At 43.5% G+C, this 14,452-nt stretch overlaps 1 protein-coding gene across 1 annotated transcript in view; it reads right to left on the bottom strand.

The window, feature by feature from the left end:
- Window positions 1-60: 60 nt before the first annotated feature.
- The window catches only part of LOC122539547 (NACHT, LRR and PYD domains-containing protein 3-like), a 32,101-nt gene continuing 17,709 nt past the window's right edge, over window positions 61-14,452 (bottom strand). The window contains exons 5-7 of the mRNA XM_043674517.2: window positions 12,133-12,216; window positions 10,125-10,208; window positions 61-5,029 (exon numbers count right to left, since the gene is read on the bottom strand). Coding sequence (XP_043530452.2) covers window positions 4,651-5,029; window positions 10,125-10,208; window positions 12,133-12,216 — 547 coding nt within the window. The 3' untranslated portion in view covers window positions 61-4,650. The remainder of the gene's footprint in view (window positions 5,030-10,124; window positions 10,209-12,132; window positions 12,217-14,452) is intronic.

Raw genomic sequence — 14,452 nt, 5'->3', positions numbered from 1 at the left:
ACCTAATCTATACAAATGGCCACACAGAAGATGACACATCTTCAAAACTTAAAAAAGGTTAAATTGCCAGGAAGTGTCTCCTGTTGCTAGCTTTCACTTGCACTCCCACCAGAAGACCATAAAGAACAAAAGTAATTGCAATATTAACAAAAGTGCTGTAGAAATAGAAACTCAATGCGAGTAACATCAGTGGGTTAACTCTGAGTCAGAAAATGCTTGAGACTTAAACAAAGTAGAGACTGATGCTGCCACACTGTCAAAGGATTAGGACTCAGGAGGTATCACACCATAGAAAGTCCGTATTGACGGATTAACACTCTATTGGAGGGTCACTAATGAGGAGCAGCAGCACTGTCAGAGTATCTCTAATAAGGATCACAAATAATGCTGCACCATCAGGAGGGTCAGTGCTGGGGGAATGCTGAACTGTTGGAGGATAAATACTGAGGGAGTGTGGCACTGTCAGAGGATCATTCTTTGAGAGTGCCGCATGTCGTTGGGTCAGTGCTGAGGGAGTGCTGCAGTGTCGGAGGGTTAGTGCTGAGGGAGCGCCACACTGTCAGAGGGTCAGTGCTGAGAGAGTGCTGCATTGTCAAAGGGTCAGTACTGAGGGAGTGCCACACTGTCAGGGGGTCAGTGCTAAGGGAGTGCTGCACTGTCAGATGGTCAGTACTAAGGGAGTGCCGTACTGTCAGATGGTCAGTATTGAGGGAGTGCCACACTGTCAGAGGGTCAGTGCTAAGAGAGTACTGTACTGTCAGAGGGTCAGTGCTAAGGGAGTGTTGCATTATTATAGTGTCAGGACTGAGGGAGTGCTGCATTGTCAGAGGATTAGTACTAAGGGAGTGCTGTACTGTTGGAAGGTCAGTACTAAGAGAGTGCCACTGAAAGAATGCTGCACAGTTGAAAGGTTAGCACTGAGGGAGTGCAACACTGTCGGGGGGTCAGTACAGAGTTAGAGCTGCATTGTCAGAGGCTCAGTACTGAGGGAGTGCCACATTGTCCGAGATAAACGGAGTGCTGTACTGTTGGAAGGTCAGTACTCAGAGAATGCCATACTGCCAGAGGGTCAGTACTTAGGGAATGCTGCACTGTTGGAGGGACAGTACTGAGGGAGTGCTGCACTATCAGAGGGTCAGTACTTAGGGAATGCTGCACTGTCGTTGGGTCAGTTCTAAGGGAGTGCTGCATTGTCGGAGGCTCAGTACTGAGGGAATACCGCACCGTCAGAGGGTCAGTACTGAGGGAGTGCTGCATTGTTGGAGGGTCAGTACTTAAGGAGTGACGCACTGTCAGAGGGTCAGTACTGAGGGAGTGCTGCACTATCAGAGGGTCAGTGCTGAGGGAGTGCCACACTGACAGAGGGTCACTGCTGAGGGAGTGCCGCGCTGTCAGAGCGTCGGTATTGTGGGAGTGGCACATGGTCAGAGGGTCAGTGGTGAGGGAGTGCTGCAGTATCAGAAGGTCAGCACTGAGGGAGTGCGGCACTGTTGAAAGGTTAGCACTGAGAGAATGTGACACTGTCAGAGGATCAGTAATAAGGGAGTGCTGAACTGTCAGAAGGTCAGTACAGAGGGAATGCCGCATTGTTGGAGGGTCAGCACTGAGGGAGTGCTGTACTATCAGAAGGTCAGTGCTGAGGGAGTGCGGCACTGTTGGACGGTCAGTTCTTAAGGGGTGCCTAACTGTCAGAGGGTCAGTACTGAGGGAGTGCAGCGCTGTCAGAGGGTCAGTACCGAGGGTGTGCCGCACTGTCAGACGGTCAGTGCTGAGGGAGTGCCACACTGTCAGAGGATCAGTAATAAGGGAGTGCTGAACCATCAGACGGTCAGTACTAAGGGAGTTCCACACTGTCGGAGGATCAGCACTGAGGGAGTGCGGCACTATTGAAAGGTTAGCACTGAGGGAGTGTGACACTATCAGAGGGTCAGTAATAAGGAAGTGCTGAACTGTCAGACGGTCAGTACTGAGGGATGCCGCATTGTCGGAGGATCAGCACTGAGGGAGTGCTGCACTGTCAGAGGGTCAGTGCTGAGGGAGTGATGCACTGTTGGAGGGTCAGTACTTAGGGAGTGCCACACTGTCAGTGGGTCAGTATTGAGGGAATGATGCACTGTCAGACAGTCAGTGCTGAGGGAGTGCTGCGCTGTCAAACGGACAGTGCTGAGGGAGTGCCGCACTGTTAGGGGGTCAGTACTGAGAGAGTGCCATGCTGTCAGAGGGTCAGTACTTAGGGAATGCTGGACTTTTAGACGGTCAGTATTGAGGAAATGTTGGAGGGTCAACACTGTGGGAGCGCAGCACTGTCAGAGTGTCAGTACTTATGGAGTGCCGCACTGTCAGAGGGTCAGTACTGAGGGAGTGCCGCACTGTCAGAGGGTCAGTACTGAGGGAGTGCCACGCTGTCAGAGGGTTTGTACTAAGGGTATGCCGCACTGTCAGAGGGTCAGAACTAAGGGAGTGCCACACTGTCAGAGGGTCAGTAATAAAGGAGTGCCACATGTCAGGGAGTCAGTGCTGAGGGAGTGCTGTAGTATCAGAGGGTCAGCACTGGGGGAGTGCTGCACTGTTGGAAGGTTAACACTGAGGGAGTGCGACATTGTCAGAGGGTCGGTGCTGAGGGAGTGCTGAACCATCAGAGAGTCAGTACTGAGGGAGTTTCACCTTGTCGGAGGATCAACACTGTTGGATGGTCAGCACTGAGGTGGTGCCACACTGTTAGAGTGTCAGCACCTGGGAAATGCCACACTGTTGGTGGGATGGTACTGAGGGAGTGCTGCGCTATCAGAGGGTCAGTGCTGACGGAGTTTCACAAAGTCAGAGGGTCAATGCTGAGGGAGCGCCTCACTGTCAGAGGGTCAGTGCTGAAGGAGTAATGCACTGTCAAAATGTCAGTACTGAGGGAATGCCGCACTGTCAGAGGATCAGTACTGAAGGAGTGTTGCACTGTCAGAGGGTCAGTGCTGAGGGAGTGCTGCACTGTCAGAGGGTCAGTATTTACTGAATGCCACACTGTTGGAAGGTCAGTACTGAGGGAGTGCCGCACTGTCAGAGGATCAGTGCTGAGGGAGAGCCGCACCATTACAGGTGGTCAGCATTTTGGTATGTCCTGAATATGTGAAAACTGCTCAAAATACACATCTACTGTACACAATTACTGACAGTATTGTTGATAACCATACTTTGTTGAATTGCTGTCACAATTATAAATTACGATTGTTGAAAGGTACAAGGGAAGAAGAACATGTTTCAATGAAAGAGGGTTATTTTCTAAGTTCAGACTCCACAGTGAGGTGACTTTCCTACAGTTCACACACAGCATGAAAAGGTATTCGAGTGGACAGGAAGGAAGCACATTTTCACAACATTCCGAAGTGGTTTAAAGCCAATTCAGAATTTTTTTATTGAAGCATCAGCACTGTTGTAATGTAGGAAATGAGGCAGCTAATTTGCACACAGCAAGATTCCACAAATAGCAGTGTGGAAATAAAAATGTTGATTGAGGGATGAATATTGGTGGGGAAACCAGGGAGCACTTGCCCAGTCTTCTTCAAAAGAGGACCACAGGATATTGTCTTATGTCCATCAAGGGAGACTATTGAGACCTCAGTTTAACATTTCATGAACAGATGGTATCAAATTTCAGATGCGGCACTCAGAGACTTGCTCACAAGAATCTGTGTGACTCATTTATTGGCTTTCTGGCCTTTGTGCAAGAGGCTGATGGTTGAATGGTTAATGAAACCTCAGCTGGTATGTCACTGCAGTCCGGAGAGAGTGTTGCACTGTGTGAGATTCCTTTACCTTGCGACTTTTCAATTGCAGACAAACAATATCATGTCATCTATTCCAAGAAGTATTCTCCTGAGATACAGCCAAAATTCTTTATCAAACCAGTGCTGTAACAAACTGATTAATTGGTCACAGTAAGGACTGCGATGCTGGAAGCCAGAGTTAATAGATATGAAGCTGGAAAAGCACAACAGGTCAGACAGCATGCGAGAAGCAGGAAAGTCAACAGTTTGGACCAAAACCCTTCGTCAGGACTGGGGAGGGGGAGAGAAGCTCAGAGGTAAATAGAGGGAGGGGGAAGGGGCTGGGGGAAGGCGAGGCTAATTCATTGATTATTAATATTTAAAATTATTTGCCATAGGTTACAGGATCAGATAGTTAGGTGCTAAAAGATCGAACTAGAACCAATACTTCCTTCCTGCATTAGATCTTCCAAAATGCATCATCTTACATTTGTCCAAATTAAATTCCACCTGTCATTTCTCCACACAAATCTCCATCCTATCGGTATCCTCAGGCAACTAGAACCTCTCATGATTTTGTAATCTACTATCAGGCCACCCTCATCCTTCAACATTCAAGTGAAAACAAACTTAATCTTGTATTTACAGAGATACATATTACAAAGACATCTCCAAACGCAACAACTATAGTTTAATCTGTGCCTGTATATAAGAGCATAACGAAATCCTATATCCCCGAATTAAATATAACCCAATATATGCTGAAAAATAATATTGGGAACATTCCTCCTAAATACATTTTGCAAAAGAAAAGGTGTTAATTAATAGCCATTCTGCCTATTTTGTCAGTTCTGATTCTTTAGTAGAGCTAATCAATTGAATTACCAACATCACTTTAATTAAACCTTGCAGAATTACAATACTTTTCTCCACAGTGTTGACTAATCGTTTCTTTGAGCTTCTCCAGCTTAGTTCGGATTTCCTCTGACATGCATTTCTGAATTCTGTTTTGTAAAAGTTCCTGTAGTTCTTTACACCACTGTGGCATCCATGTGAAGGTACTATTTTGGAGAAAATTGTTAAAGATTTTAATGAGAAAATAGACAAGTTTCTCATTGTCACACAGTTGGCACCTCTGAAGAATCCAGTCACACCAACCCACCCATTGGCTATGATCATCATTGAACCCTGTAATGAGAAAACCAGAATTGGAAGGGTTCAGCTTTTGGGACAGTTTCACCAAATCCTTCTCTTGAAGGCAGTTTCCAATTAACCTGGAAAATAACAGAATCACAACATGAAACATGGAACAGATTCTGCAGGGAAGTATCATTCTTTCTTCACATAGGTTTGACTGACAATCAGATAGCAGACAAGGCTATTCAACCCATCATATCTCTGCCAGCTCTTTCAAAGAGCTATTATTTTGTTTCTGATGTCCCTAGGTTTTTCCAGAAATCCTGCAATTTTTTTTGCTTTTCTATGTTCACCGAATTTCTTTTTGAAAGTTCCTATTCCACCATCCTTTCAGACCCATGTTCCAGATCACAACAGCTCACCATGTAAAAACTAATTTTCACCTCCAACCTGGCTCTTTCATAGCTAACTTTAAATTATGACCCTCTGATTACTGACTCTCATGGCAGTGTATGCAGTTTCTCCTGATTCAGTCTTTCAAAATCTTTTTTGGATACCTCCATTAAATCTCTACAGGAAAGAGAACGTTTGAAGGGAACAGTTTCACCACCTCAAGTCTCTCTGCAGAGCAAAGAACAAATAGTACAGCTCAGCAACAGGCCCTTCAGTCCACTAGCACTACGCCAACACATGATGCCTTTCTAAACTAAAAATCTTTTACCACTACACAGTCCATAGCCCTTTAGTCCCTGTCTCTTAAATGTTGCTATTGTATTTGTTTGTACCACCTCTGGCAGTGCATTCTAGGCACATATCATTCTCTATAAAAAAATTAAAATTGCCTCTCACATCTCCTTTAAACTTACCCCCTTTTACCTTAAACCTATATCCAAAGTAATTGACATTTCTACTCTGGGAAAAAATTCTAACTATTCATTCCTCTCATGATTTTGTAATCTTCTATCAGGCCACCCTCATCCTTCAACATTCAAGTGAAAATAAACCCAGTTTGACCAATCTATCCTTACAGCTAATGCCCTCCAAACTAGGCAACATCCTGGTAAACCCATTTCTGTACACTCTCCAAAGCCTCAACATCCTTCTGGTAGTGTGGCTAACATGACTTGCCAGTTTTTATTCTCTATGCTCCAACCTATGAAGACAAGTATGTCAATTATCTTCTTGGCCACATTATCCAGTTGTGTTGCCACTTTCAGGAACTGTGCACTTGTATGCAAAGATCCCTTGGTATGTTGATACTATTAAGGGTTCTGCCATTTACTGTATACTTCCTTACTGCATTAGATCTTCCAAAATGCATCATCTTGCATTTGTCCAAATTAAATTCCACCTGTCATTTCTCTGCACAAATCCCCAGCCGATCTGTATCCTTTGGCAATCCTCCTCACTATCAAACCCCCTCATCCTCCTCCCCTCCCCTCCCCCACACCCTGCCATTCTTTGTTTCATACAGAAACTTATTAATCAAGCCAGCCACATTCTCCTCAAAATCATTTTTATGTATACAAGCGACAGGTTTCCCAGCACTGATCTCTACGGAACACCTCTGGTCACAGATCTCCAGTAAGAAAGAGACACTTCCACTTCTACTGTCTGCTTTCTATGACTAAGCCTGTTCTGTATCCATCTTACCAGCTCATTATGGATCCCATGTGACTTCACCTTTTGTGTCAGCTTGCCATGAGGAACCTTGGTCAAAGGCCTTGCTAAAGTCCATGCAGACAACATCCACCACCCCGCCCTCATCAATCATCTTTATCACTTCCTCAAAAATATTCAATCAAGTTTGTGAGACACAACTTTCCCTACACAAAGCCATGCTGCCTGTCAATAATAAGCCCATATTTTTTCCAAATTTGATTAAATCCTATCCCTAAGCATCTTCTTCAATAATTTCCCCATCATTGATGGAAGACTCACCAGCCAATAATTTCCCAGATTATCCCTGTTGCTCTTCTTAAACAAAGGAACAATGTTGGCTATTCTCTAGTCCCCTGGGAACTCTACTGTGACTAACGAGGATACAAAGAGTTTGTGCAAGGCCCCAGCAATTTCCTTACCTGCCTTTCCCGCATTCTGGGAGAGATTCCATCAGGGGCTGGGTTTTGCCTACCTTTTCAAAATACCCAAAGCCTTTTTTCATATTGAAATGCCCAGAATATCAACATATTAGAGACTCACATTCACCATATCCTTCTCTTTTGTGAATACCCAATGCAAAGTATTCATTAAGGACCTCACTCACTTCCTCTGCCTTCATGCATAAGTTTCCTCCTTTGTCCTTGAGTAGATCTACCCTTTCCCTAGCTGCCCTCTTGCTGCTTATATATGTATAAAACAGCTTGGGATTTTTCTTCATCCTGTTTGCCAAAGACATTTCATGGCCCGTTTTACCCTCCCTAATTCCTTGCTTGAGTTGTTTCCTGCTATCTTTGTATTCTTCGAGGGCTTTGTCTATTTTCAGTTTCCTAAACCTTACATATGCCTCTTTTTTCTTCTTGACTAAGCTCTTAATTCCTTCGTCATCCAATGTTCCCAAGTCTTGCCATCCTTCTTCATTTTCACAGGAACACACTGATCCTAAGCTGTGGTCAACTGGTCTTTAAAAGATTTCCATGTGCCAGATGCGGATCTACCCTTAAACAGCTGCCCTCAATCTACATTCCTCTGTTCCTGCCTAATATTGTGGTAGTTAGCACCAGTTTAGTACTTTCACTCATGGACTACTCTTGTCTTTATCCCTAATTTAAAACTTAACAAAATTATGGTCACTGTTGCTAAAATGCTACCCCACTGAAACTTTGAATCACCTGGCTGGGCTCATTCCCCAGTACTAGGTCTAGTATGGCCCCTTCCCTAGTTGGACTATTTACACATTGTTTCAAAAACATATCCTGGTTACACCAACAAATTCTCCTCTATCCAAGCCCCTGGCACGAAGTGAGTCCCAGTCAACTTTACAGTGAAAGGGGAGTTAAAATCACTCATCACAATAACCATTTTATTTTTCAATTTTTCTATAATCTGTCGACATTTCTGTTCCTCTGCCATCTGCTGGTTGTTGGGAGGCCTATTATACAATCCCATCAAGTGATTGCATCCTTCCTCTTCCTGAGCTCTGCCCATGTGGCCTCACTGGATGATTCCTCCAAGATATCCTCCCTCAGTGTAACTGTGATGTTCTCCAATATCAATAATGCAACTCCCCCACCTCTTTTACATCCCTGTCTGTCTCACCTGATACATCTAAATCCTGGAATGTTAAGCTGCCAGTCTTGCCTCCCTCTCAACCAAGCTGCAACATCATAGTTAGATGTACTAATCCAAGCTCTTAAATTCATCTGCTTTACATTCATCTGTCATAAATCTTCACATTAAAACAAATACACTTCAGACCACAAGTCTTGCTGTGTTCAGTAATCTCTCCCTGTCTCTCCTTCCTCTTAGTCTTACTAGCCTAAGTCTGACTCCTTGGTCATTGTAGTTGCTGATGTAGCTGCAACATTCCTTCTCCGCCCCCCCCCCCCCCCCCCCCGCCACCACCACACTAGTTTAAACTCTCCCAAGTGGCATTAGCAAACTTCCTTGCCAGGGTGCCCGTGCCCTTCCAGTTTAGATGCAACCCATCCTTCTTGTACAGGTCCCACCTGTCCCAGAGGACATCCCAATGATCCATATATCTGAAGCCCTCCCTCTTATACCAGCTCTTTAGAAATGTATTTAACTATCTTCCCATTCTGAGCTTCACTGGCATGTGGCAGAGGGAGTAATTCCAAGATTACAACCTTAGAGGTCCCACTTCTTCACTTCCTACCTAACTCCATGAACTCCCTTTGCATGAGCTCATCTCTCTTCCTGCCTGTGTCATTAGTACCAATATGGACCACAGTCTCTGGCTGGTGTCACTGATTTGGCTGCTGCTGATTTCCCAGGTGAGGCTATAGTATTCAAAACGGTGTATTGTTCGAGAGGGGAATAGCCAAAGGGGACTCCTGCACTGCCTGCCCATGCTTACTCATCTTCCTGGTCTTCACTGAACTCTTCCCTGTCTGTGTTCCCCTTACTCATGGTGTGACCAGCTCACTAGAAGTGCTATCTCAGCCTCATGCTCCATAATAAATCCATCTGTAGTTCCAGATGCTCTATGCAGCAAATCAGAAACTGCAGCTGAACACACTTCCTGCTTATGTAGTCACCATGGAGACTGGAGGCGTCCCTGATTTCCCACATATTGCAGGAGCAGCATTCCACACAGCCAAGTTCTGCTATTCCAAACCGTATCAACTAAGTCAACTACAGGTAATAATCCATGGACCAATTACACAGCCTAATCCACACTCAGGGGCCTCACTCAAGTTCTTCATCCTGCTTTAAACCTGATGCCAAATCCCTGCTTGGGTTTGACCAGACATTAATCAGAGTGGTTCTGTAAACAAAGCCCCCAACTCCTTATTCATTTCTTTTAGATGCCAGGGCTTTTAGCCCAAATATGATCAGTGTTGGAGGAATCCACAGTGGCTTCAGGCAGTGTACATTTGTTCCCTATGGAAATTTGAGATTCTAGCAATGGAGTACTGGTTAGAGTGCTTTCCATCACCCTTGCTTGTAAACTGATTGAATGTTTCAGCAAAATGTTTCACCAGTAATCATTTCCTCTGGTGTCTCCATTTAACATCCAATAATGAGGGGGGAGAATTTTTTTGACTTATTCAGGGTAGTCAAACATTGGTCTGCAGAATGGTCTTCAAATTATCTCATATCCTCTGTCCAACTTTCTAAACTGTCTGTAAGCTTTGAGCATCTAAACAAAGGGAATATTCACCTCGATCACTGTGGTAGCGAGTTCCATATTCTCACCACGGAACTGGTCCATTGCAGAACGAGACCATTTGTCTTCACTGGATAAAGATTTTTTTTTACAGAATTACCTGATGGATTCGTTAGATATTTCTCAGATTTAGGGTACCTAGTTCTGGTTTCCTTCACAAAATCAAAAAGCCTTCAAGGCCTTTCACAATTTTAAGGACTTCTGTCTGGTCACCCCTCAGCCTTCTAATTTCTAGAGTAGACCTCACCTGTTCAATCTTTTCTAGCAGCTGTATCCATCATATACAAATACAAAGAATACTTAACCCTGAAGTATTTATTAATATTCACAAAGGTAATTGTAGCAATATTGAGCATTAAGAGAGTTACATTTGTGCTACTTACACCACTTTCTTTAATGTAGTATTAGTGGAAGAGATTGCAGTAAATCCAGATACTCCATCATAATCAGCATTACAACCTTCAATCCTGAAAAAGAACAGTGAGTTTGCTCTTCAAAAGCTGGACAAACAGCCCGAACAGACAGACAGGCAGACAGATAACACAAAAGACAATGTCTATATGACAGAGGAGGTGGTGCTGAATGTCTTGAAACACATAAAAGTGGATAAATCACCACAACCTGATCAGATGTACCCTAGAACTCGGTGGGAAGCTATGGAAGTGATTGCTGGGCTCCTTGCTGAAATATTTGTATCATCGATAGTCACAGGTGAGGTGCCAGAAGACTGGAGGTTAGCAAACATGGTGACACTATTTAAGAAAGGTGGTAAGGAAAAGACAAGCCAGGGAACTACAGACCAGTGACCCTGACATCGATGGTGGGCAAGTTGTTGGAGGGAATTCTGAGGGACAGGATGTACATGTATTTGGAAAGGCAAGAACTGATTAGGAATAATCAAAATGGCTTCGTGTGGGGGAAATCATGTCTCACAAACTTGATTGAGTTTGTTGAAGAAGTAACAAAGAGGATTGATAAGGGCAGAGCTGTGGACATGATCTATATGGACTTCAGTAAGGCGTTCGACAAGGTTCCCCATGGGAGACTGATTAGCAAGGTTAGATATGGTGGAATACAGGGAGAACTCGCCATTTGGATACAGAACTGGGTCAAAGGTAGAAGACAGAAGGTGATGGTGGAGGGTTGTTTTTCAGACTGGAGGCCTGTGACCAGTGGAGTGCCACAAGGATCAGTGCTGGGTCCACTACATTTCATCATTTACATAAATGATTTGGATGTGAACATAGGAGGTATAGTTAGTAAGTTTACAGATGACACCAAAATTTGCAATGTAGTGGACAACAAAGTCATTACCTCAGAGTACAACGGGATCTTGATGAGATGAGCTGATGGGCTGAGGAGTGGCAGATGGAGTTTAACTTAGATAAATGCGAGGTGCTGCATTTTGGGAAAGCAAATCAGATCAGGACTTATACACTTAATGGTAAGGTCCTGGGAGTGTTGCTGAACAAAGAGACCTTGGAGTGCAGGTTCATAATTCCTTGAAAGTCGAGTCACAGGTCGACAGGATAGTGAAGAAAGCATTGATATGCTTTCCTTTATTGGTCGGAGCATTGAGTTTAGGAGTTGAGAGATCATGTTGCAGCTGTACAGGACATTGGTTAAGCCACTTTTGGAATATTGTGTGCAATTCTGGTCTCCTTTCTATCAGAAGGATGTTGTGAAACTTGAAAGGGTTCAGAAAAGATTTCCAAGAACGTTACCAGGATTGAAGGTTTTGAGCTATAGGGAGAGGCTGAATAAGCTGGGGCTGTTTTCCCTGGAGCATCAGAGGCTGAGGGGTGACCTTACAGAAGATTATAAAATCATGAGGGGCATAGATAGGGTAAATGGACAAGGTCTTTTCCCTGTGGGGAGTCCAGAGCTAGTGGACATAGGTTTAGGGTGAGAGGGGAAAGATATAAAAGGGACCTAGGGGGCAACTCTTTCACGCAGAGAGTGGTGTATGGAATGAGCTGCCAGAGGAAGTGGTGGAGGCTGGTACAATTGCAGCATTTAAAAGGCATCTGGATGGTTATATGAATAGGAAAGGTTTAGAGGGATATGGGCCAAGTGCTGGCAAATGGGACTCAATTAGGTTAGGATATCTGATCAGCATGGACAAGTTAGACCAAAGGGTCTGTTTCCATGCTATACAGCTCTATGACAACTGAACAGACAGACAAGCCAATATACAGGCAACCTGATGCACAAGTAACCCAAAAGAAAGACAAACAACTCAATAGGCAATCCAACCGACAGGCAATCAGACCAAATAATAGAAGATCAATAAACAGACAGACAGACAGACAAATAGAAAACTAATCAGTCAGACGAGTGAGACAGGCAGACAACGATACAGACTGAAATGCCCAGTGTTGATCAAGGTACCACAGTTCCTGTAGTGTTTCGTTGTCCTTTAGCGCATCACAAAGTTCTCTCAACTCATTATTCCCAATGTCTGTCCAGCCCAGACTGTTTGAGATAAAGAATACTAAAATAAAACATTTAGCAGACTGCAACAAGCACTTAACCAAAATTGTGTTCATATTAAAGTCTGGAGCAGTGTGCAAATTCTGTTGGCAACTTGTTCAAACTCTAGAACGTGTTACTGTCTGTGAGCTCATTCACTTTTTAAAAGGTTAACTATGCACCGGTGGAACATGGCGTTGAAGCTCAGTTGCATTTTGTTCAATATTCCCTCAGTGCAATTCAATTCCCAGTTTATGTTTTTTTCCATTCAGACCCCAAACAATTTACATATAAAGACAGTGAATGAATATAATCATGTGTCAGGAAAGGGTGATTTACAGTGGTGGGGGATTGATAGAAATGCTTCGATTTGATGGAGAGAACATTAATTAATGGCCAAATCCACATAGATAAAGTAAGTTTTCTTGAAAGCAGAAATAATTAAAGATTCGCAATTATGTAGGAATTATTTTCAAAACAGAAAAGATTGTGGTTGCTTCTCACTACAACGTATTGAGGGGCTGACAACTCCCCTCCCAACAGCAAACATCTCCTACAGATTATATCCGAAACTGTAGACTTATTTTTGTGTACTGGGTTTAAAAAGCCAATTTCAACTCTACTGGAGTGTGCTAATGGGACTGATGTTCTCATATTTACTAGCCTGGGTTCAAGCATTAGCATGCCATAAAGATCACAGCCAAAGAACTAGCCCCGAGTAACTCCCATGTTGGAAGTAGAAGGGAGATTCTCTCTCATTCCAAGTGCTGTAAACCCAACAAACAGAAACAGGACAAAAGGACTCTCTCTCACCATGAATGCCAGAATTCAATCACACTCCAGTAAAATCAGAACTACAGATTTTCAACCAATTTGCAAAACTCAAGTCATGGATCTGACAGTTCAACTACCAGTGTCAAGGCTTCTAGTATCCTTTACTGTAATGATCACAATGTTCGACCATTTGCTCTTTGCAAAGAATTCAGAGATTAATCTGTATATCAGATTTGTTTCATTTTCATCTTCTTGGGTTCACCTCTTATTTCTAATGTGTTTGTGTTACATTACTAATGCTTCTCGCATTTAGTGATTAATAAACTCACTCCTTTGCTAAGATAGCCTGGTTGAATTGGACCCCTTCAAAACACAAGTTCTTTTGAATCTAGGAGAAAGGTTTCCAAAAGGGAAGAGATCCCTTTTTGAATTAACCTTATTGTGACAACCGAGGGGACAGGTGAGTAAAAACAGGGAACCCCAGTCAACCCTTGATGGAGAAGCTTAACAATTTGGGCTATCCCATTTGGAATCTGGGCAATACACCTTAGGGGTGATATATTGGCCTTGGAGGGAGCACATTGTAGCTTTACAAGAATGATACCTGGACTTCATGGGTTAGGTTGTGAGGAGACATTGTACAAATTAGGCTTGTTTTCTATAGAACTTAGAATGTTAAGGGGTAGTCTAATCAAAGTCTTTAAAATATTAACAGCAAATGACAAACTAAATGATAAATAGATAAACTGTTTCCACGAGTTCAAAATTCTATAGTCTGAAAATTAGGGCTAGATCATTCAGGACAAATGTAAGGAAGCACTTCTAACCACAAAGGGTGCCAGAGGTTTGAAACTCTCTACCACAAATGGCAGTGGATGCTGGATCAGTTGTTAATTTTGAATCTGAGAGTTAATTTTTGTTTAAGCCGAATTGTTAAGGGATATGAGCCAAAGGTAGTCATGTGGAGTTAGGCCACAGTTCAGCCATGATCTCATTGAATGGTGGAATAGGCTTGAGGAGTTGAATGGCTCCTCCTGTTCCTAAATTGGAGAATTTGTCACAAGGTTGGAGCGCAGCAAAAGTGGGAGCTCATTTATACCTGGTCATTTCAGTCAGCAGTGTTGAAGAAGTCAGAATCAATTTTTGCTAATTCTTAGGTCAGATTGAATGTCCACTGGTGGCCTGTGGACAGGTGACCAAAGCATAAGTGAACCAGTGGTGCCTGGACAGAGACTGAGCTTTGGCTTATATTTTGACATGGCTCAGAATGACGGATCTGGGAGTCAGACAGAGCCACAACTTTAGGGAATAAAACCTCACAGAATCCTGTCATCCACAGCCAAGATCTTATCATAGCTGGAGCTATGGGTAGTATGGTAGAGGCTACAAAACAGCTTGTTTTGCATTGAATGACTGACCGAGAATCACTCCCGTTTTTATCACCCACCATTGGAATGTGTTGGAA

Source organism: Chiloscyllium plagiosum, unplaced genomic scaffold (assembly GCF_037043375.1).
Source record: "Chiloscyllium plagiosum isolate Xiang-an unplaced genomic scaffold, Cpla_swu_hap1 HiC_scaffold_36, whole genome shotgun sequence".
Taxonomy (NCBI): domain Eukaryota; kingdom Metazoa; phylum Chordata; class Chondrichthyes; order Orectolobiformes; family Hemiscylliidae; genus Chiloscyllium; species Chiloscyllium plagiosum.
Note: the sequence above shows the minus strand (reverse complement) of the source record. Positions and strands in the feature narration are given on the sequence as shown.